Source organism: Schistosoma haematobium, chromosome 1 (genome assembly GCF_000699445.3).
Source record: "Schistosoma haematobium chromosome 1, whole genome shotgun sequence".
Lineage (NCBI taxonomy): Eukaryota > Metazoa > Platyhelminthes > Trematoda > Strigeidida > Schistosomatidae > Schistosoma > Schistosoma haematobium.
In genome coordinates, this window is record NC_067196.1 from 68,876,987 (window position 1) to 68,902,264 (window position 25,278).

At 31.3% G+C, this 25,278-nt stretch overlaps 1 protein-coding gene across 1 annotated transcript in view; it reads left to right on the forward strand.

Moving 5' to 3' along the window:
- MS3_00001965 (uncharacterized protein) overlaps positions 1–25,278 on the forward strand; it is an 88,704-nt gene that overhangs the window by 58,481 nt on the left and 4,945 nt on the right. Inside the window, exons 18-30 of the mRNA XM_051209496.1 lie at positions 513–970; positions 2,121–2,483; positions 3,869–4,102; positions 5,297–5,892; positions 6,831–7,010; positions 9,824–10,162; positions 11,814–11,909; positions 14,409–15,144; positions 16,240–16,655; positions 19,382–19,975; positions 21,752–22,062; positions 23,380–23,449; positions 24,392–24,596. Of these exons, the coding sequence (XP_051074954.1) occupies positions 513–970; positions 2,121–2,483; positions 3,869–4,102; positions 5,297–5,892; positions 6,831–7,010; positions 9,824–10,162; positions 11,814–11,909; positions 14,409–15,144; positions 16,240–16,655; positions 19,382–19,975; positions 21,752–22,062; positions 23,380–23,449; positions 24,392–24,596 (4,598 nt within the window). The remainder of the gene's footprint in view (positions 1–512; positions 971–2,120; positions 2,484–3,868; positions 4,103–5,296; positions 5,893–6,830; positions 7,011–9,823; positions 10,163–11,813; positions 11,910–14,408; positions 15,145–16,239; positions 16,656–19,381; positions 19,976–21,751; positions 22,063–23,379; positions 23,450–24,391; positions 24,597–25,278) is intronic.

Below are 25,278 nucleotides of genomic sequence, written 5' to 3' on the forward strand. Positions count from 1 at the left end.
GACAGTAAAACCTATGTACTATCGTAGAGAAGTAACATGGAACTAATTGAAATGAAGTATTTTTTTCGTTCAACATGTATTTCTAAATCTGAATTTGATTGTAAATTCTCAAAATATCTTATTGTATTGTTGTATATTAATATTAATCTTTAAGAAATATGAGATGTTGATTAAATAAAGATTTTACTATCAAGTAATAACATTCAAGATTGTTGTTGTCATGAAGTTAATATATTCCAAACAAAATGAACTTTTATCAAGATAATCATAATAAAAAACCTAAATCTGTTGGCTGTTTTCAAGTTTTTCTTTTAACGTTGACAATCCATAAAACATTTCTTTACTTTAACTTTTGTATAAACATTGTTTGTTTTGGTTTCAGTCATTTTTATGTGATCAGATTGTTTATTACTTTCAGTTAATCTTCAAATATATATTTATTTGATAAAAGTTATTGACATTTAATTCTTGATATCTCATATGTATTAAGTATTTTTCTATACATTTTACAGATTAATGTATGATCTTTTATTATGGCAATCATTGTTACCTAATGATCGTCGCCTACGTGCAACATTAAAACGTCCAAATCATACTTGTCCAACAGTAGATAATGTGACAAATTTACAATCGGATCATCGTTATTGGTTTTTAAGTGATCCTGCTCCTTTAGCCACTATCTATGCTCATCCAGATGCTGCACGAGCAGCCGCTGAACTTGAAGCAATATCACCAATTGGTTATTATAATGTAAATCATCATCCAAGCGGTCTACATTATCATTCAGTTAAAAGTGATGAAGAAGAGGATAGTGATTATGCTGAAAATGATTTAAACGAATTATATAGTAATACTTTTAACATCAAAGACAATACTATTAGCAATCATTACACAAAATATAACAAAGAGAATGTAAACCGTTTTAATAGTAAAATCTCTTGGTCAAATGATTTACGAAAAAACGTTAACAGTGAGTCATTTTAGTGGTCGTGCCTTAAACTGCAAATGTTTAATTTATCAATGTTTACTCATTGTGCAAACTATTCATACAATCACATTTCTATCAACTGTCTGTTTATAAATATTGTTTAATGATTTTTCTCAGTCCACTGTAACATAGGTTTATATGCTAATTTTCTATACTTGAATGTTCTGATTGACTGGAATCAAATACTGTGGCCTATAGGGTGTTTAGTCTTGTATTGGTTGGATTCAGTACGATGATTATATTTAAAGAAACATTGGTTACTCTGTATTCTTCATCTGATATTTTCTAAGTTGCTCTAACTTGGCTGAATGCTCTGCATAGAAATGATAACTTCAATACCAGTTGTTTAGTTTTCTAGTACCTTTTCTGTCAAGGTTTCATGGATCAGTTCTTTGAGCAGTTATTAGTTTGATCACCTCAATTACTAGTAGTTTGTCAGGTCACTTTTTTAATGGGATAATTTATCTCACCTTCCTCAGTCGGTAAAAAGGTTTTACCCTTTAAGTATCACCGCAATCGTCTACTTTTAAGACGCTTTCATGGAATGCATCAATCCATGTTCTTCATACCCGCGATACTTCATGGCTTCGAATGGCTTCTTTGTTTTACTAAAACACACTCTAGTCACTTTACTATTGATTTTCATTTGGACTGTTACAATGGGCTAACGAATTCTGTAAATTAAGCTGTTAACTAGCTACATCTCTTTTCAGTCCAAAATTTGGTTACTTAACACAACACTGACTACTTATTAATTAAATTTGCCAGTGTTTATCACACAATCCATTTTTCTTCGCCCAAAATTTATCACTCCCTAATTATTGAGCTGTTATTGTTATATTCTTCTTAACTAATTACAATCTGTAACTTATCAAGTAACATCTCGTAAGGACTCGATCCTATTATATTCATAATGTTATGGTATAGTTGCTTCGTCTTTCATGGTTGTAAAGTCTAATTATTAATAATCCATTATTCTCTGGTTACTTAATAATTTTATTTGTATATCAATATGTTTAAAATTGGTAATTGTTATTCTGAGTTGAGTTTTTTTCGATAATAAATTCTGGAAATAATCAAAATAGATCTATCAGCGTATTTACCTTTATTTGTTTCTATTCTATGCCTACAGATAGGAATAATATAAATTTAAATCAACACTCCTTGTTGCATAAAAACCGTCAACGTTGTACTGGTGATCATCGTACTAATAATAACACTACTTACAGTGCAGATCATAAAGTAGTAGGACCATTAACGAATACTTCTGTTCAATTTCAATCCTCTATTTGTTTGCAATTAGATATAAATTCCTTACAATTTGCAACATTCCTTCCTGAATCATCATCATCATCTGTGGGAGGAATTCGACCGACTGAAAAAGTGATTATAAATGCCTCTAATACTACATTATTTACTGAGCTTTCGCATAATTCTAATCCGAATTTAAATTATGTTGAAATGGAAGTTGGTGAATTCGATATATCTTATAGTTGTAAGTATCGTATTTGTAACATATTTTCGCATTATTCCACTGGTTATTGTTTTTTGGTGTTTATTTGCTTAGAGTTAGACTAATGCATGTTACTTTCACATGCAGCATTATTTCAACAAAATGTTATCAAAATATTAAAACACTATTCAATAACAATCAATCCATGATAGTCCTGAATTGGTTAACAAGAGCTAATTAACAACACAATCAAATAAGCAAAGTAACAGTTAAACTAGAATGAGCATATTCTACTCGTCATTACAAGAGTTTGGGCAGTGTATATGTAGATTTTGTCCACGTATTAACAGTTCTTTTATTTGGAACCGAATTATTGTCCTTTCACTGTAAACTCCGTCCATCACTTCAAAATTATATCCAATCAACCACTGAGTTACAGGTTTGAACCCAATTGCTTTTAGTTCACCATTTGGGTTGAATTAATCAACTACTTGTAAATGTAGTTACTTACTAAATTAAATCAATTCATATTATGTGGTCGTCCATAACGGATATTTTTATTACAACTTCCGGGGAGTTTCATGAAAGTGTTTTACCAATGTTCATTAGTTATAAATTTTCAACTTGACTGAAGTACTTGTAGTTATATTCATATTTAGTTCACTGTTTTATTACATTAAAGCTTCAATATTTTCAAAAGCTTTCGAGTTGTTTGTGTTTTAGTCTTATCATCAGTTTAAACACTTTCCACGCTGTTATTAAACCACTAGTGTGGTTTCTAATTGAGTGGTTATGTCATAGACATTTAGTTAGTAGTAATTGAGATCACACCCTGTTCTTACTTCGTTTTTTCAATACATATGTAGGTTATTGCCAAGTTTCGTAACTATATAATAATTCATATTATTTTGACTTCATATATTTCACTAAGCAACATTTCATATAACAATCAACGTACCTACGAATAGGACTCCCAACTGATCATTGGTAATTTGTAATTTATTTTGACTATCGAAACATTTACAACTTTCAGATTAAAATGAGACGGATTAATTTCATTCCTTCACTTGACAAGAAGTGGTTAATATAAGTCTATGAGTGACCAAACGATAACATGACATCAGACTGTGAAACTCCCGTTGAAGCCCACGAAACAACTATAAACCGTTAATTGGTATAAGATGATCTAGCTAAGAATCGGTGTTCTCCCCTAAGATGTATTCAGTTCTATTATCCTCACCGTTACACTAACAATCATAGACACGTTTGTATATTTTCATGGTTGTAAGCTTCCTCTTTGATTTTCGTACTAGCCCCATAACCTGACATGTTACTATATTCAACTCGTTTTGTTCTAAGTAATCTTGTCTTTTAAAACGTAACCAGCGTATTCAATGGTTTTTTTAATGTTGTTCGAAATCCTCTAGGTAGTCAAAATCCGAATTCTGATAATCATAGTTCTGCTGATAACGCTCACCCATCATCATCAGATTCGCCAGCTAGTTTATGGCCAGTTTTAATTCATCTTTCATGGGATTCTATTGGCTATCCATATGGTTCAACACTTCATCAAGTTGGTGTATCTACCGCGAATTCATCGAACGAACCAACTTTTAGCATGGCTTTAGAACATAGACAAATTCATCGTTTATCCGATTCAGGTATAAAACTCGGGGAATTTTGTATCTTTTATTTAATTAACTATCATGTGCACCATCAGGACTAATTTCCAAAACCTTTTTTAGAAGCACTGTAATTATTACATCCTTGAACTTTTGACAACATTTCACGATGAAGAAACCCCACTAAGCTCTTATCTTGACATTAATAATCAGGTACTCATTAGTGACTTTGAGAATTTCGAAAGTTCTGGTAAGAAGCTGTAATCAACAATATTTAATCATCTGTGGCAAAATATGATGATTTTTCAATATTGCTAATTAATTGAAGTTAAAATTGTACATCACTGACCGCTAACTTAACGTTCAAAATGTAAAGTCTCTGCTACTTGATATGAACTTTCCAAATCCAATCCCTGATGTGGTCTTAGGTGTGTGCTGCTAAAAACTCCCAAATTAGAACGAAACAGTTACCTAGCTAAAATTAACAGTCCTCATCATTCATTATGACTTCTTTTCATTGAGTTTAAGCTACAATTTTCACTGATTCAGTCAAATGGTGCTTAACTATGTGTAATTATTCATACGGATGTAACAAACAAATTGATCTGTTGTATTTGAAAATAATTAACTAAATAACTATTCCAACTCATTGGATGCTTGATTGTTCTAACTACTACAAAAGTCAACCTTAGAAACTTATCCAATATGATTTTTTTCTAAATACATATTATAACTTTACATATCATTCTTTTCTTGTTCTAATTTCCAAAACTTATCGTTTTGCTAATATTGGTAAAATGTTAATCAATAACTATGTGAAACTACTTCTGTGATTTGCTCGTTGTCACATCATATTGTGCTGAACGTTTTCATACACCCGAAAGTGTTGTTCACGATTTATCACCTTTTTTCTTCAAAATGAATATATGCTACCATAGTCCTTGCTGACATTAAATAATGCACACAGTGTTCATATCTCTAGACGAACTGATTAATGTAGTTTAGCAAATCGTCTGACATAATGTGATAATCTTCAAAAATTTCGAAGCTACTTGAGATTACCTGTCTTTTATTAACAGTTACCTTTTATATACTAATGAGCTATTTCAACTTTAGTATCCACTACAATGATACAAACAGATAAACATGAACGGGATATATATATATATATATATATATATATATATATATATATATATATATATAATCATTTCTTTTCCTTCCTTTATCAAGGTAATTCAACGTACGATGATGAATTCATTTTGACTCTTCGAATTCAAGAGGTTTGTTTTGTTTATTGGCCACTATTCAGTTTAAATAATCGTTGGGATATTTATTCAAATATTGGCAATCCCAATTTAACAACTCCAGTCAATTCTTCACATTCTACTACTACCACTACAAATACTAACAATAATTTTAATTATTTAACAGGTTTACCGAATTGGTTTATTCGATTTTGTAGTTTATATCAAACTCCTAATTTATCATTCATTACAGAAGAATATCCGAGTTATTATGCACCAGCTTGTCTATTCTCTCAACATTTACACTTTGAACATTTAACGGCTACATTTTCAATGCCTTACCCAGAATATTTTATCTTGTCAACAAATAAACCGACTTCTGTAAATTATCAAATGCCTATTTTACATTTTATGATTGGTTGTGAATCAACTAGTATTACTGTAAATACAGCTATGGAAATGTTGACAATTTGTTCATCAATAAATAATAATAATGATAATCAAGTCGATATGCAACCTGGAATGTTAGTTATGGCATTTATTAATAATCTGGCCATATTTGTATTCCCTTTTAAATTTAATGTAAGTTGTTAATTTTTTTTCAAATTAAAAATAATAAATAAATAAACTATTTTCTGTTTAATACAAAATACATTAGTAGTAAATGGTAAGGTTTATGATTGATGAGAAGTGACTATCAATTGGAATAAAATTAAATATGTTTATACTTTAAATTTTTATCCATGCTCTTTGAATTATCTTGTTTCGTTACAACGACATAGAATGTCCTACTATTTTCTTTTTCACTAGAATTCTAGATTAGTTACAAATATAAACAAACACATATTTTTTTAACTGATAATGATTCTACATAGTTTGAAACTAAATATCATCTGTTACTTCGTGGAATCCAATGAGATATCAGATATTGCATGAGTGTAATCAATTGTATTTAACCCACTACGATAATCTTAAATAGCTATATCCACTTAAAACACCATAAATGAGTGAATTGATTCGAATAACCCTACTGTTTATAAGTAATATTTCTAAGGCCCCTATCATTCAATCAGTGATTTATCTTGTTTTCCACTTGATCTTATATAAAGTCTTCTATTTAATTTGTCATTCATTTAAGCCAAATTGAAGTTAATGAATATATCAATGAGAATAAAATTAACCCTTTTTCTGCATATTTATCTGCTTAAATTCTCACAAAACGATCCATTTTTAAAAGTTGTACAGTTGACTATAATTGTAAAACCAATCACTAAGCTGATATTCTTTCTTTAAACTCAATTTCGTAGGTAAATTTACATGTCTATTGAAACTTTTAACACCTCAGGAATTGTCTAAACGAATAAAGTGAACTAAATGACTACTTTCATCCAACACTATTGTATTTTAGTATTTCACATCCATTAATTGCTTAATAAAACTGAATGAATAACACCTTTCTAAAGAAAAATAATAGAATATCATCATTATTTTGCTCTTCTAACATTTTTTCTTAACCTCAGTCAATCAATCCAAATTCATTGAATCCTCGGTTATGTGATATCAATTCTTCTCATCCATTATTAATTAATTTTCGTCATTGGCTTAGTACATTCGATTTGAATAAAGCTGTTTGTATAGCAAGCCTAGATCATTTGGAATTAAAATGTTTTTCTGAGCCAATTATTATACCAAATACAACTGTAAGTTTATTTAATAGATTTCGATCCAGTTATGTTATTAAATCACTTTTTTGGGGGGGTGCATGAATTAGGAGAATTATTTAGTAAATTTCTGTTATATATATAATTTGTCGACATTTCCATAACGATTTGTTTTTCATTTGGTTCCTCAAGACATGGCATTTGAGTGTTAATTAATTGTCGAATTTCGTACTTAACGGAATAGAGATCAGACGCTAGTATTACTACCTAGCTGCTCAAACCGAATTAAATAGAAGTGAATTCAAACATCCAACCTACTTTTTGAATGACGAGTAGATTCATCGCTTTACACATTCAGCATATGATAATTAAATTAAAGATTAGCACTTTTACAAATAAGCTTATTATCCCAATAGGATTCGCAATACATGACACATTATTTTAGGTAGTTCATAATTTATCTTGAATACTAGATAATAATTATAAGAATACTATATTTCAAAATACAAAGTTGTAGGTATGAGGAAAGAAAGGAAATCAAAAATGTAAATTATTCAACTGAAGAAAAACGTCATCAATAGCGACTAAAAACAATTCATTTAACCTACCTTGAATTCAGTCATCTGAACATAAAATTAATGATTGAAAAGCGAATACCTTGTTTACTTGTTGTTCTGATATTATATTTGTTTTATTTACTTGGTGAAGGTAATTTTAAAAAGAATTAGATGTAATAATATACCAAAAATAGTCAATAATTGCCATACAGCACTAATTCACAACTGAATAGCTAGAAATAATAACTCATATTGTGTTTTTATACGTGAAAAATTAATTTTCATAGTGTTAACGAGATACAGTCGTCATAAAAGTAAGTTTTACAATATAGTAAACTCATTTTCTATCAAGAAATCTCAATTCTTTGTTGTTCTTTCTTGTGACTATTCTAGTAGACTAAAACCTGTAGGATAATAAGTTGATCCTCATTGGATAATGAAGCTATCGATGCAACAAATTGTTCTTATGACCGAATTTGCGTTAACATCGATGGAAAATATTTAAAAAATGATCTTAGAGACTGACTAATAGTTTAGCATTAACTTAAAATAGGTTTTCCAACTACTGTTCTTTTTTCAACAATATGAAACAGTTATAGATTTGATAAAAACATGAAATGTATTTGTCGTATGTCATTGTATAACAATAGTATGTATGGCTGTTGAATGTGATGTGTTGGCGGTAATGTTTACCTATTTCAGAGTTTTTGTTATCATGAGTTTGTATTAAAATTCAGAATTTGATAACTGTGAAATTATGCCTACTTTAAAAATTCCATAGTGTTACTAAAAATGACAGTGTACGTGGTATATGGTTTGTTAAAAAATTCTATTTCTACTGGCTTTTTTTAAATGCCATTCTTCCCATAATTCTGTAAGTTACTCTCCATCCATCTTTTAGAGCGTTCAAAGAATAGTAAGTGTTTGTAAGTTGTTCCTAAATAGCATTTTCAAAAGTCTGGCGATTATGATTGAAATTATTTCCGTATGTTTACTACCTCTGGTAATTACTGTGTACCGGATTTACGTGATGTTGTATAGAAAATTTTGTCATGTACAAATTAGTCGTATTGTTTTTGAATTTATAACAGTCCATATACTTTATTTATTAAATTGGTGCTTAGTTTTTATCCCATATGATCCTATCCCGCGTCTATCTAAAGAGCAGTTCTATTATTACAAAATACATGTAAACTAATTATAAACTCCGAACTCATGAATTATCTGTAGAAGTTAACAGAGATTTACGTGCGAAAGGGAATTTTTCTTGCATTAGTTGTATAAAGATTAATTACAGAATATGATAGCGTAAATTACCGCTGTTAGCTGCGTCTAAAGTCAACTCTAACCATCAGTAATTGAACGGAGACTAAGAGCACAAAAATATGGAAGTTGTTGCGTTTAAAACAAGATATAAAAACTGCATATAAGCTAAAACCAATTGTTACAAAAGTTACAAAAACTTAACCGCAACAATGGATGAACTGAACGTTATTAGTTCATGTAAATACACGACAATATTACAAGAAATCATCTAAAGTTATTGAGACAGTTTACTCAATATTAATAAGTAGTATTGAGTAATACACAAGGAAGTTGAATAGGAGGAGATTAAGGGCAATGTGTAAAAGAACTTGACAATTATTTTGATGCTGCAATCAGTTAGTTTCCATTACCATATATATATCTGAAACAGACTTTCTCGTTATGTCCTTCTTTTCACAAATTTTTTTAAATTTGAACTGTATCTAAACGTAAAATATCGAAGGAACATATGGTTCTATTCAAGACTCAGCTGGATGTTAACAAGAAGGTTAGCGGTTACCTGAATACATTAGTTATCGGGTTCAAATCTAAGTTGAAGCATTAGCATTTGGATCTAGTACACCCAATTTCACGAGTCCCAAATAGGACAAAACGAGCATCGCAGATTTTACTGTGAGGCACTCATTTAAAATTTTAGAAACGCGTATATCTATTGCCAAATAACTACATCCTGCCTTCATATCACTATTGGAATAATTAACTCCATTTCTCTCCTCATTATGTTAATTTCCCCTTATTGTACTATTCCAGTGTAACAACTGGGACTACAGTGTATTCATGTCAAGACTTTCATTGTCTATGACTAATTGATTCACAACATAAAATAAGTATATACTGATGTGGTTTTTTAAGTCTTCTAATTTGTTATTAATTATTTTTCAAAGAGTTTTCATCAATCAACTTATATCAGTTAAAAATAACTTATAATCATAGTATTTTTTGTCGCTTTATTTCGCTTAATCATTTTAGGATAATAGTAATAGTAGTAGTAGTAGTCATATTCACCGTAGTAAGCCTTCATTTATCTGTCAAAATTCTTCAATCCCTACTATTACTAATCGATTCGATATGCGTATCACAAATAATCTATTGAAAATTAACACATGTGCTGATATTTTAGTCATTTTACATAAATTCGTTGAATTACTAACAATATATGATATGAATAATTGTAATACAACTACTCCTTCACCAACAATGCATTCATCACCAATCCATGTAAAGAATACATCATCATTAAAACTAGATCCAACATTATGTCCACAATTTCATGCATCAAGTCCAATTCCATCTGGTTTAGTTTACTCGGTATGTTTCTCTTTTTTTCTACTTGCTATTTATAAATTAGACGTAAATTTTTTGCCCAATTCATCTAGTTAGTTTGTTGGATACTTAAAAGATCAAACTGTGACACTTAATTCTGAAGAATATCATCTGATTGATGGCCAATAGTTTCTTATTTATTTATTCCTTGAAAAAAAATGTTTGTCATAAGGTTATAAAGAGATTTTTTCTTAGGTAAGGAGTGTTTTTAATAATATTATGGTATGGTTCAGTAGTTTAAATACTTCCCTCTTTACTATTGCATCGTTAATTTGAACTTGTATTTCTCACTTATTTAACGTCATATCATATATTTTCACATAAATTATATGTTATTCATACCTTCTAGTATATAAATCTTTGTATAATGATTATTTTTTGTTCCTTCGTTAGCCGTTCTTGTTCAAATTCTAGAAGTCTTTATTTCAATCGTGAACTGTTCCCAAAAGTAATTCTGTCCAAAGTGTTAGTCAGTAGCTGGCACGTTTGTAACGACTATTTCATATAAAATAGAAATTAATTTTCAAAGTTGATCTAAACCAATTTTCTTAGTTGTATGAATTTGATTTTGTTAGACATGCAAAGTATCGTACACTAGTCTTGGTAAATCACAATATACACACTATTTATGTAGTATCCAGTAGTGTTGAGAAAGAATTTCCAAATCATGAGGAAAATTCTTCTTGGTATCTATTCTGTTCAAAAATCTCACGAACTTTTAGTGTTTAAGAAATTGGGATTGCTTAGCGTTACACAACAATAAATTTAGTTAATTCGTTTCTGTCTTATTCATTTAAATGACTTCTTTGTATCAAGATAACTAATATCGTTTTAATCGTCATTTCGTAATATCAATGTTTTTTTTTTCTAAGTAAACAGACACAATATTTATCAATCTGAGTTTTTGGATTTTTTCATGTTTACTTACTAAACATTCGAATATGAGAGCGTTTGCTTACGAAATATAGTTTTAATAGAAGTTAAGAAATAGGATAAAAGTGTATTTTGTCGCCCCATAATGTTATTAAGAAGAAAAAAGGGATTGGAAGTAAAATCCCGTCCGTCTGCTCTTAATAAGTTGTTTATCAGATTTGTTTCGACACTGATATCCCATAGAATACTATTCCAAACATAGACCCGCTTATCAAGTGTCTTTCTGATGAGACGACCCAACTTTGTTACCAAAATAAAAAGTCAACAATACGTAGTATTGGAATTGGCACAGTAATAGAGAAGTTTGTAGTGATAAGTGAGAGCATGCTTTTATTGAACAAATAAAATGTTTGTATTTTATTTTGAATAGTGGATAATAGTGAAATTCAAGATAGAGGTTTTGTTTTAAAATTCGTCAAATGAGTTCTCTTTCATTCCAATGATGATCCGTCTTGTAATTAAAAATCCAAAGAATTATAAACCATTGCAATAAGTTGTATATATGCTTGTGGTATTTTTAATATAATACGATAATCTATGAACTATAATCGTTAATTATAATCGTTAAACGCGTGAAGTATCATTCATCAAAGTCTATTCTCATTTGCTGTCTTTATTTTAATAATACAACTATAAGTAATCTTACACCGATATATATAAAGTGATCGATTTGCGTTTTATATTACTGTCATTATTCTTTCAGAATCCTTTTCGAAATATACTGGATGATAATCAATGTAAGAGTGGTTCAGTTAGTAGCCTTGATCTTATACAAGATGCAATTTCTGATGTAGATTCTGTGAGTCATCCATTTTCTGTTTTATTTTTGTTTTAGTTTTTCTCTCGGTCAACAATATTGTAGATCAGATTGTTACTGTTTTTTTATCAGAATAATCTTAAATATATATTCTTAAAATTAATTTCTCGTATCAATAAAATACATTTACAGATGAGAATTAAAATATTCACGTTCCATTTAAAATCACGTATCCATTTAATTCTCTGGTACGTTGAAATATCTGGCAGTTAAATTATTTTTGATCTAAGAATTGGTTATCACTATAGGTCTGAGTATTGTTTCTTCATTTAACTGTCATTTTGTTTAGTGTATATAGCTGTTTCATTTGGCTATGATCTATAATCCATGTACAGTCAGACAAAAGTGTACGTTAGTTTAAGTTGTCATATCAAATTAGTAGGACATGATTAAAATAACAAGATAAGTGGTAAAAGACATCAATATAATCTAATAGCAATAATACTGAGGAAGATTGAGAATATAGTTCGAAAAGATGGAAAGAGAAAGTTCATTTGGAAGCATACTAGAACTGAAGGTCTAATGAAATGTAAATAGTGGATGTACCTATATCATTCTGAGCTCTAACACTTAATTATTTATTGGTGATAAAGTATCTGTTTACTTTTGAGATAGGATCTGTAAAAATAGTTAGTGGAAAAAGTACGAACTATTAAATCAACCCATTTAATATAATGATAAGTATATATATATTCTGAAAATAATCATTACAGAACGCACAGCAGTTTACAGGCTTCATAAAGATAGTAATATTAAATGTATACGTATATGGAGGATCCACCTAGAGGAGTTGGATAACCCTGATTCCATACCAATGATGCACATGGGCTCCAGGATCCTAAGGAAACAAATGGCGTATGAACTCATTGTTGGTCACCGGCTACCGTCGGACTGCATCTCCTAACGTTGCTTCACTGCCTTATAGATTAGACCTTCAGGTTAAAGACTCGGGAAGTGGCCCCCTAAGAAAACCACCTGCTTCTGTTTGGGTACCCGGGAGTATTCCAGCCCTCACAAAAACCGAATGGTTTGTGTGGCGCATATATATATATATATATATATATCTGGTGCGTCGTTGTACCAATGTTTATGTGTTGAAATAAATAGATAATGTGACATTAAGTTGTTTGATGTGACCTAGTTACCAAGGTCGGTGTTAGTGTAAAGTATCTGCAGGTAAGAAGGTTTAACTAGTGGGCTCAGTAATAAAAACGATTAAACACTTAAAAACTCTATGATCTTACTTGTGGAACGGAATATACTTACAAGCGCAGACACTTTTAAATCATTTTAAGCGGAGAAGTAAGCATTCATGCAGCGAAAAAATAGTTGAGAGTGATAATAACTTGACATTAATGTTTAGCAATTAATATGTGATATATATCATTGTAATTCCCTGACATACCATTTATAGCTCAGTCAGTCTGTAATAATGTAGAACTTCGTACGTACATCGGTTCGAGTCGCCATACCACACTACAACAGAGATGCAGTTGTCCATTCAAATCCCATAGTGGTAGAGGTAATAAGAGTATAAGCAGTAATCGGGAAGATTAGGGTTTGGAGATGTTATTCAAGGAGTATAATACAGTGAAATAAATTTGGAAAGAGGAAAAAAAGGGACATGAAGAATTCAGAAGATTAGAATTTGGAAGAACACAAAGAGTGGATGCACCTGCGCCATTGCAAACGATTTTGAGCCATGTCATTCAGGGTCTCTAACCATCGGTTGCTATCATCTCGCGGATCCCAGCCAGGTAGTCTACACCTACCAACACGGCTCAGTCCACTTGTCAGTGACTTCATGGATTTGTGCCATGTTTTGGTTTGGCCGCCCCTAGATTTCTTCTAACCTACTCCTATACCACTGAACATAGCACGTCGAGGCAGTCGGTGGTTGGGCATACGTAACACGTGTCCCAGCCATCTCAACTGATGAAGTTTCACTACTTCATCAATTGGTTTGCCATCCTTACCTAGTACCCGTTTCCTAACAACTGCATTACTTACTCAGTGGTCCCAGGATATACGAGCAATGCTTTGAAAACACATGTGATCGAATACTAGTAACCTACGAATATCCTCTACTCGTACCGACCATGTTTCACTGCCATAAAGTAGGACGGAGCAAACTGCTGCACAGTAAACTCGTCCTTTGGTTGGTAGACGGATATCTCGCCTACGCCATAAATGACGCAAGTTGGCAAAAGCTAGTCGAGCCTTCTGTATCCGTGCTGAGATTTCGTCACACACCAGACCACAAGGGCTAATGATTGAGGATTTGGACAACACCTTGTTTTGCCACCCCTCAAAGATCTACGTTTATTTGTGCACATCTATTAACCTGTAATTATTTCATGATGACTAACGAAATATTTGAAGTGTTATATCTCTTTAATGGTATTTATGTTGTTATGTATACTCATCAGACTGAACAAAACATCTTTCCGATGTAATAATGGTATATTTTTCTCTTTTCAGGTTCATTCATCACCATTTAAAATTGGTAATGTAAAAAGATCATCTGCTGTGGATATTCCTTCAAATATCTTACAAACTTCCAGTAAAAACAATGAATCGTTAACAAGAAAAGTAGAGAAGAAATTAGCTATTAACACTTGTCCAACTCCCCAACCATGTCGTACTGTACATAGTAGTAGTAAAAGGAAATCGAATACTTCAATAAATAATGATATAAAATCATGTAGTTCTAGTCCTTGTCCCATTAATACTGCTAATGATACTACGTCTATGAATGATAAAAGTAAAAATCAACTATACTTAGATCTATCTGATCAATTGAAATCTATGTCAAATCGCTCACACAATTCTGGACCATCAAGTCTTTCTGATGATTTCGTTTTTATTGATCCATCCACTATTCCAGCATTGAATTATACAACACCAAAAGAAAAAATTCGTTACTTACTTCAACCAACTAAACAATCGTCGAGCCCCTCTATCACTACTAATGATCAAACTTCATCACCGTTGATAAGTTTTGATATTCATGAAAATTTCTACTCTCCACCTAGCTCCACTACAAATTTTAAAAATTATCGTGCTAACCGATGGAATCGTTTATTCATTGATCCTGTTAAAATTTATCCACGTCCTTTATTAGCTATAACATTGTATGATTTTTCATGTGAATGGAATATATATGGTGGCAATGATTTGTTACCTACTTCGTCAGCAGCAACAACTCCATTGTTAGGTAAAAGAATCCTGTATTTTCTCTTATATATGAATATTTAGGTCGATTTGAACATGTTAATTTATTTCCAGATTATTAACATTAATGTATTTCAACGATGCTTATTTATGTAACCTATTCTAAACATATTAGTAAATAAACGATACTTTCTAAGGTTATTCATTATATTTGACTGCCACAGTACTCTAATTAAGGCAACGTGACAATTTATAATTTCTCTTTCTCTCATTTACCAGTAGATACTTTTATATAACACTAGAAATCCTCTTTGTCCGTTCACAGGTTTATGTACTAGACTGTGTAAATATAACAATTTGCCAAAGTTTAATAGATTTTAATCTGTAGCATAAACGTATCGCGAAATTAAAACAAGGATAGTTTTTTCTATAGACTGCTATACAAATCGAAGTAGAACTAGCTTAGATTTTACTCAGTTTAAATGTGCACTAATTTGTCAATGTTGTATTGAAATAGTAAATTTGTGATTTGATTCTTATTAAAGTTATATTAATTCTAAGTTCGTTTTCTTTTCAAACTAATAGTTCATTACAAACCAAGAAAACCTAGTTATTCATTACATCCTATTGTCAAATTCCTTAATAGTATGTCTATTTGATCTCACACATGATTAAAGGATAATATTCAAATTTCCTACCAAGTCCTGTACCATTTAGTTGTTGAGTTCTTATCCAGTTATTTACATTCATTAATTTAAATTGGTAATAATAATTCCTTTGAATTGGATTCCTCATTATCGTAATGAAAAGTCAGCCGATTTTTATGAGTCATCTGCGTTCTCCGGTCTGAACCCTGTTTTGCCTACTTTAGTTTTAACAATTGAGCAGTATTATTAGCTTTCACATATAAACTGGAGCTCGAAACCGAGTACATGAATCTTTACTTGGTTGTCAAGTTTCTTGAATAGCCTGAAGTTTAGGCTTATTAACCCAATCGGTTTCTACTCCATTTCCCACCTTCTAGTCAAATTTTCACTAGATGTTTACCGTCGGAAATCTATGTATCACAAGGAAATCATGTCCTCTTCTCCTTCGTCTTCGCTCATTATTAAACTTGATTGCACTTCTCATTTTTCAGGCAATATCCCATCCAATGAGATATCTATCCCTATTCCACCACATAATAAATCCCCAGTGCTATCTTCCTCATCACCACTCAAAGATCCTACTCAAAAATTAATAACAACTCCATCTCGTTCAAATGAATCACTTCCAACTAATAAAAATGCTACAAATATACGATCTGGTGGGAATATTTCACCTAATCAAATGTTAAAATCCTGTCCTAAACCTGACTATCGTTTTCGTCATGGTCAACCGCTTATTAATAAACCAAGTAGTAGTGGTAGTGTCGGTGCCAGTGGTCCTGTTCGTATGCATTCGAATGATTCACGTTCGGAAAATATTTCGTTACAATCACCCAAGGATTCAAAAGGTATCCGTTCTCGTTTAACATTGTATTCACAAGGTGGCCCAGGACGTCAGCCTGATAATGTAAGTTTTACTTCTTTTCAAATATACAAAAGTTGATATCCATTTTTAGTAAATAGCGTTAATTGTGTTAACTTATTCTTGAGAACCTAGAAAAATTTCGTCCAATCAGCACTCAATGGAAACTCTTCAAAAGCTCCTAGCAAAACAGCTTTCATCTCCTGTGATGTAGGCGAGATGTAGCTCTGCCAACCAAAGGATACATATATTACACACAGTCTGCTCTGTTTTAGTTAGTGATTTTAAAATGTGTCCTTTAAGAGCAAAGGATATTCGTAGACTGCTAGTACTTGACCATGATACCTTCTCATAATCAATGGTTATTGATTCTGGGTGACATGGCTCACAATCGATCACAATAGCGTCGGTGTATACAACCTTTATCTGCCCTTAAACCGTGAGATTAAAATTGCTTTATACCTTTCTTTCTACAAACTAATTCTTTCTTCCTGTGTTATATCTTTGCACACAATATTCCTTTTATATATTACTACCATTAAAGTAACTACGTCTATGAACTTGGTGTTGATCTTGTGCTATTGAGGTGTGGCAACTTGGACCGATGCATATATGTACCTGGTCCTACTTTGTAGCTGGTTGACTGATAATTTCGAATCTAAAATGGCCAATACTGAGGTTAGACGCAGAATATTGGACAAAGATTGCAACTCGGTTGATGAGGTAGTGAATTCTCATTGTTCGAAATGTATTGCGCTAATATGTCACATAGTTCTGATAATCTTCGTCTTATTACATTATCGGAATTCTCACTGATTAATTTTTTTCGGAAAATGTATTTGTATTCCTAATCACCCCTACATCAACTCACTAAGTTTTCTGGGTTGGAAGAAAGCCAGGGACGACCAAACCAAGACTTGGCATCAGTCCATGAACCCATAGACTGTTAAACTGAGTTTTGTAGATAGGTGTAAACTACCTGTTTTGTGTCAGCATGTTTATCGTAACCAATAGCCGGAAACATTGGACTGCTGGTCTGGACTTTTTTCCACATTTTGCAATATGAAAATGGTTTCTTGCTGTTTATCCACTGACTGATGTTAATCTAAATAAAATACACAAACGGTATCAAGTTTATTCTACGTGCAGTTTTTAATGTACTATCTTCATTTAGTAGGACTGGAATTCACAATGATAACACAATTTGCTCGGTCCTTTTGTGAGAACTCTCGGAAAGTTTATTTTTATCCTTAATCATTTCGGTATTTCTACTAAGAATTTAAATGCATTAATCAATATGATATAACAGATACTCATTATTGTTCCACTTTTGCCAAGTTCTCTGTTATATCTGTCTGTCTTTTCAGTTCGTTAAGTTATCGTCATTTGAGTAAGATTTGATATTCATGAAACTTATAGTTGTTATCCTGAAATAATGTAACTATTTCTGTACTGGTCAAAGTTGAGAATCATTGTACATTAATTAAACACACACATTTTGTTGGTATGTATTGAAATATAGGCCTCAAAACAGATATCTCGAGTCACTAAATGAACTCTAACGTCGTTTTCGATAGTTTACAGTCTTGTTTGGTATCATTGTGTTATTCTTCCAGTGAACGATTACGTTCACAACACCTTAGATTTGCCACTTATTTATTTATTTAAAGACATAAACATTGGTACAACGACGCACCAGATATATATATATATATATATATATATATATATATATATATATATATGCGCCACACAAACCATTCGGTTTTTGTGAGGGCTGGAATACTCCCGGGTACCCAAACAGAAGCAGGTGGTTTTCTTAGGGGGCCACTTCCCGAGTCTTTAACCTGAAGGTCTAATCTATAAGGCAGTGAAGCAACGTTAGGAGATGCAGTCCGACAGTAGCCGGTGACCAACAATGAGTTCATACGCCATTTGTTTCCTTAGGATCCTGGAGCCCATGTGCATCATTGGTATGGAATCAGGGTTATCCAACTCCTCTAGGTGGATCCTCCATATCAACATACTAGTTGAAAGTATTCGCTCTCAGTTCAACTAAAACTATCTTGGATAAAAATTATTAATCAATCAGTCACTCACACAACTCAACTTAGTTGCATTTAAATTTCAATGTACAGTCCTATTTATCTTCCTTTGATCAAGTTTACATAATTTTGTCATCTTTTTGTTATTTCTTCAAAGAACTCACATCTATAATCTTTCTATCTTGTTTGTTGTTAATTGTTAGGGCGCATTTCTCTCGTTGTTGTTATTCAGTAAATAAACCGACCAGTTTGTGTTGATAAATGAGCTACATGAACAGATGCCTTGGTATCGTCTGTATTTACAGGTTTTATTTTAAATCTCAGCGAGAAACGGACCTAAGTAGAAGTAACGTCAAAGTAATTTTTCAAGTGGCTTATATGCGAACAGAGGCGGTTCAATTCAATCTTGAACACAAACGCTCACAGTTGATAATAAATACCACACCCCTCTGAACAATTTATTGGCTATCATGACTCAGTAGTTCATCGGATAACAATCTAGAATCGGTGGTCACTAAGAATAAATCACACTAGGGAAATCAGCATTAAGATTTAGGTACATCTAATTGACACAAGTGGTAAGTGGAACAAAATATACATTCTACTGTTAGTCACTCGTCGAAATATACTTTTCCTTCTGTATTGAATTGAAACATTATAATATTTTTTGTGATCTACTAGTGATACACATTTTAACATATTTCTGTCTTATCAATCCTTTCATAGTGTATATCATTCAATATCTCAAAATTATACTTTCGACAAGCGAAGTTCCCAGCTCGTATGAAAAAATCAATTCATCAGCATCAAGGACAACAACTGAATTCATCACATAATTTATTCAGTCTAACTGTAGATCCATTTCAACGTTTAATTATTCATATCCCATCTGTTGTAATAGTTGATCATGTTAGTAGTTCAAATGTCAATCAATTACTTTACTCATATAATCGAAACTATTCACCAAGTATCAATTTACTACCGCATAATTTAGATACACCAATGTTACGTATGGTTGTTGTCTGTTGGCCAGTTATACCAAGTCATTTAGAACAGGATAATATTTCATTATTATCTCAACAACAAATAGTAGAAAAAAGCAAAGTTGACAATGAAAAATTTGTAAGAAAAGGAGAAAATGTTAACATTGATGATAATAATGATACAGAAGATGAAGACAATGTATCAAATGATTGTTCAATGAATATAACACAATTAAAATCTATGAAAAATTTCGATTATATTTATTTACCACAACCTAACAATCTTGAAGTGGAAATTAAACTATCTATTCAACCATTGAAAATTAATTTAGATCAAGTAAGTTTCTATTGTGTTGTCAGAATGATTGGTTAATTTATTTAAAGTTTGTTTATCTACCACCTCCTCATCCACCCACTCCTAAACAATGAATCCTTTTTATTTTATAAGTTCCATTTATCTGTAAAAATAGTTACTACATTAGTGTATATCGTGTGTGAAACCCACTGAAGATAATAGAAGACGGTCGTGCAATGTCATCGATCGATTGAATTTAAACACTGACACCGTAGGATGTCCGGCTCGGTGGATCAGAGATTCAGAGTTTGCGTATGAGTTCGATTCCTGTATACGGAGTCGTGGGTTTGCATTGGTGAGGAGTCCCGTGATAGAATAAAATGGACATTCAGTGCTCCCAGGTTTTCAATGGTGATGTTGCCTAGATCAGCCCGTAATTTCAATAAATTCGACAATCTTCACAACGCCATACTGATAAGTCGATTTCATCGAAGATAAAACTCGATATGTTACCTACTGATAACAAAAGTAAATATATATATATATATATATATATATATATATATATATATATATATATATATATATATATATATATATATATAAATAGAAAACGAAAGATATAAAACTACTAAGCGAGACATGCAAGAGAAACAAACCAAGTATGAATTCGCACATCTGGATAGTTGTATTGATGGACACTACAACCGTATTACTTCATAATTATCAGAAATAGTAAAAATTAAATACGAGAACGGTTGTCGGGTGACCTAATAATTATAGTTCATCATCTTGACACTTGAACCGTCAACAAATAAAAAATATAATCATTTCTAATTTTTAAGAATTTCATCAATAGGCTGTATTTCATTCTTTGAGTTCCGTAGTGAGCTTTTTACGTAAACCCTTCGTAACTTTTTATTCATATTCTCCGAAGAAACGTTTGGCTTTCGTCTAAATCTCATTCAGCATTTCACTCTGAAGGTATTCATGTATGTTAGTGAATACATTAAGCATTGAGCCGTTACATTCAATTCTGACCATCAACACCTTTAATATCTGGGATGCCTTGATACAAAATAACTGTTTCATTGTGTCTTCATGTATGTTGACATCACTGTAAAATATCTATCTAATCCAAAGTCTGTAATTTCCTTTTTTAATCGTACAAAGTTTTCATATCGCTAACAAACTGAAAATGTATAGGTTATCAATTTAATACTTCATCGAATTTCGGCACATCATTCCTACATACTAATTCACAGTAGTATAAAAACTTTGAAAAGATACAAAGATTTTGTGTGGTATTTTGTATAATATTTAAAGTACCCAGATCGCTAAAGGGAAATTTGGATTGTTTTCATCGAAACGACGTGAAAAACTTAATGTTAGTTGTCATATTTTGATTTATTTTCAAGACAATACAGTGTAACATTTTCAAGGTACTTAAAAATAGTTGTCTGACATAAATGAGATAGTTTTTCATATGCGTACTTTTCTTGATTGGTCATGGAAAGTTTCATAACAATTGTCCACTGATTTCAGTCAGCTTGACATAATCATTAATTCCTTTTATGGAAGCTGTCTTATGGACACCTGTTTTGCATGTTGAACGAAATCTCTTTAAAGCTACTAAATGCTTATAAAATTACTGTTTTTATGAATGGGGAATCATTATTTATGCTATGCACTATAGAGATTAGCGCTGAAAGATTTCAATAATGACTGGGTCATTGTAATTATCTACAACTACATTCATTTACATGAGCACTTTTATTGGTTTAACTTTCTCCCTTCCACTCTTATGATCTTCCCTAGTATACACTGCTGTTTTTATACGAATATCAAGAAAATTTCAAAAGGTTGCTCACTGCTTCTTCGAGAGAATCAGACAACTTTCAGATGGGACAATCTATATCAAGTTTGGAGTTTAGATCTCCAACTCAAATATGTACTCAATATGGCTTAGCTTCAAGTCCTAATGTCAATCCAAATAATTCAGCCCAGTCTCATTTAAAGCAATACATTGATAATGTTAATACAGTTCCTTTACCACAGAGTAATTTAGTTCGTCCAGTTTACTTTCCAACGGACCCTATAGAACATAATCAGCCTGTTTTATTTATAAGGTTAGTGTTTGTTTGCTTTTTGGAGGGGAGTTAAAATTTCAATTGTTACTTCTGATATTTACGTGCAGTTAATTGAAAATTTGTAACATCATTTTCGTACTAGCCTAAGCCCTTTAAAAACATGTGTATAGTTCTTTTGAAAATCGTAACCGTGTTCATATGTAGTACAACTTGGCTGTATGACTAATGAATAACTCTCCGTAAGCCCAGTTACCACATATTCTTCTAATATTGTTTGCCTCCATGCATCAGATATCAAATATAATTAAATAGAATAGACAAATTCATTTAATGATACCACGATTAGGTAGAAATAAGGCACAGAGTAACTCATATCTCATACACTAATGTTACTAAAATATCAATCAATAGTATTTGCTCAATAAGCACAGCAAATCTAGACTCAGAAGTACTCAATAGCTTTTCTTACAATGTGTGTATGTGTGTCTGATACTGTGGAAACAGTGTCTGTGCAATATATATAATGTCCCTTTATCATTTATCTTTAATTCAACTTTATTCATTTCACTAATTCCGTGCAGTTATAATCCTTAATGTAATAATATATATCTCATAATCTCTGAAAATTGCATTACTTAGTAATTGTAAACCGATTCCTCTGTATTCATAACAAGATTTTGCATTGAATAGATGTCATTTTTGAACTTAAACCATTTCTTGTATAATTAAGAAGTTCAAAGAAAATAACCCTAATAAAAGTCTTCAATGATGAGACAGTTTATGTCATGGATTGTTATCAATTAAATAACCATTGAAAACCACCAAGTACTGAATAAGCGTTTCATCATAGTTTAAGACTCTGGAACAATACCCATCAATAACTTCACTGTGGATTGAATTCAGGTCACATGATGAGTATATAATTTTTCCAAACATTCAGTGGGAAATCTAATAATTCATATGCACAACTTAGTTCACAACTTAACATGAAAATTATGTCAAATGTCTAATTAGTGTTATCTATTGCAATTATGCTTTGAAACATATTGGGAACTATCCAATATTAGAATGGGGGTTTGTGGAGACTGTAGTGATTTTAATAGTTGAATTCATGAGTCGATGTAAGCTAGACCTGAATCCCATATGCGGGATCATAGATGCGCACTGCTGAGGAGTCCCGTACGAGAACGAAACGGCCATCCAGTGCTTCCAGGCTTTAAATGATGGTCTAGTTTACATCGACTCGTGAATTCAACTGTTAAAATTACCCAATAATCGTTAGTTATTCAAAGGTTTTTTCTTGATAAACTAATTATCTAAATAAATAACATTTTTCTGATTTTTTTCAAATTTCAGAAAATTCACTTTCTACCCTGACTTATCTATTCACCTTGATTATCACGGAAGACGTTTGGATTTGAGTGGGGTAAACAAGAGAAATCTGAATTCCTATTGTTATTATTATTATTATTATTATTATTATTATTATTATTATTATTAATCTGGTTGTTAGTTTGCTAATCATTCGGTAATTCTTCATACTATTGGTTATCAATTGTGTAATCAAGAACTTTCTTCTGTTTATTTGAGTATTTTCGCTTTTAGAAGGTTTTATTTAGAATTTACACTTATCAGATTAACATTATTGTTATTTGAAAACTTTGAACATCATTATTCTTTCTAGATGTTATCTACCTGTTTACGTTGTTGAAAAATATTTCTTTATATAAGAATTATACGATTTGATTCCGTTCATTGAGTTGTAGTAACTGTTTAAGAGGCATTATAAACTAGAGGGATCTAAACAGTTGCTTTTGTCTCAGCATTATACACGCTCAAAGTTCATTATATCTCGAAGAAGTTAATTTTGTAATGAATCGTGATTGGCTAGTGAACGAAGATATACTGTCAACCCTACTTATTGTTTACGAAATTATTTAGTGTTTTGAATTCCTTTCCGTTTGTTATTCTTCTCTGTGTTTCACTGTATAGGGACTGCTTGTACTTTGCATAAATGAATTGTTCTATCTCGTATAATGTGATTCTTAGTCTTGGGTCGGATATTATATGAATTTGTGTATAAATATTTCACGTGATCGTTCAATCTAGTAACCAGTTCATTCTGTTGTATTATATTGTGCCCAAATAGAAAATTCCTGTATTTTACATTATAGTAGAAACTGTTAAAATCGCCGGTTTTCATCTACATGTAATGTGTTATTGATACCGTTTATTAATTGATCAATATCAGATCAGTTTCAGAATGAACTTCGCATAGAATTCAGATATAGGCTACGATGTTTTACTTTATTTTTATCTTGTTTTTAATCAATCAAGAATTTACATTATACATTGTATTATTTAACAGGGTTCATTTCATGGTTTACTTGCAATGCTTCTTCAATTAACGAATGCTGAATTCACAATTCCTCGACGTGTTTATCAACGTGGTTATCAAAGTTTCGATAGATTAATTGAAGAAGTTGTAGAAGATTTAAGTTCTATTATCTCAGCACAACTACCTCATGCTATTGTAACTAGTTTTGGTCCAATGCATGAAGTAACACAATTTCGTAAGTTACATTGAACTGATCAGTTATATTTTATTTCTCGTCTGAATAATATTTTGTATATGAAAATTAAGTAATAAACGTTATTTAAGTGGTACTTTTGTTGTCTACATTGTACTGATCATAAAAATAATTTATCATCGTTCTAGGATGACTGAGTATTCGTTCAAGCTATTTACAGTTTCAATTCTTACTGGATTCTTTCATTTCAGTGTTACTATGATTGCTTTCACTTTCATACTGATTGACTGACTATACTCTCTTTATTCTGATCTAAATGTAAATCAGAACTAATAACCAATTCTTAGTTAAATTATTTAGAACAATTCTGACTGACAGACTGTGATTTTAATGATTAAAGGTGAATTATAATCGATTAATTGCTAACGAAACACAACCAGAGTATTTTTTCATTCGATGGAGTAAATTAAGAATCCTAACCAACCCCCCTATCATAAAATAATCGAGTTGATATTTCTTGAAAAATTTATTGTTGAATGTGAATTTTAATTTCACCAAATACATAGAGATAAAAATATGACATCGTTATGACTACTGTTCTAGTCACGTAATTAATTTGAGGAAACCAGATTTTCTACCCTGTTTAACTAATTACGATGATTGACGGATAAGATCATGTTTTGGTACAAATAAAACAGTTTAATCTTAACAATAACTGAATCAT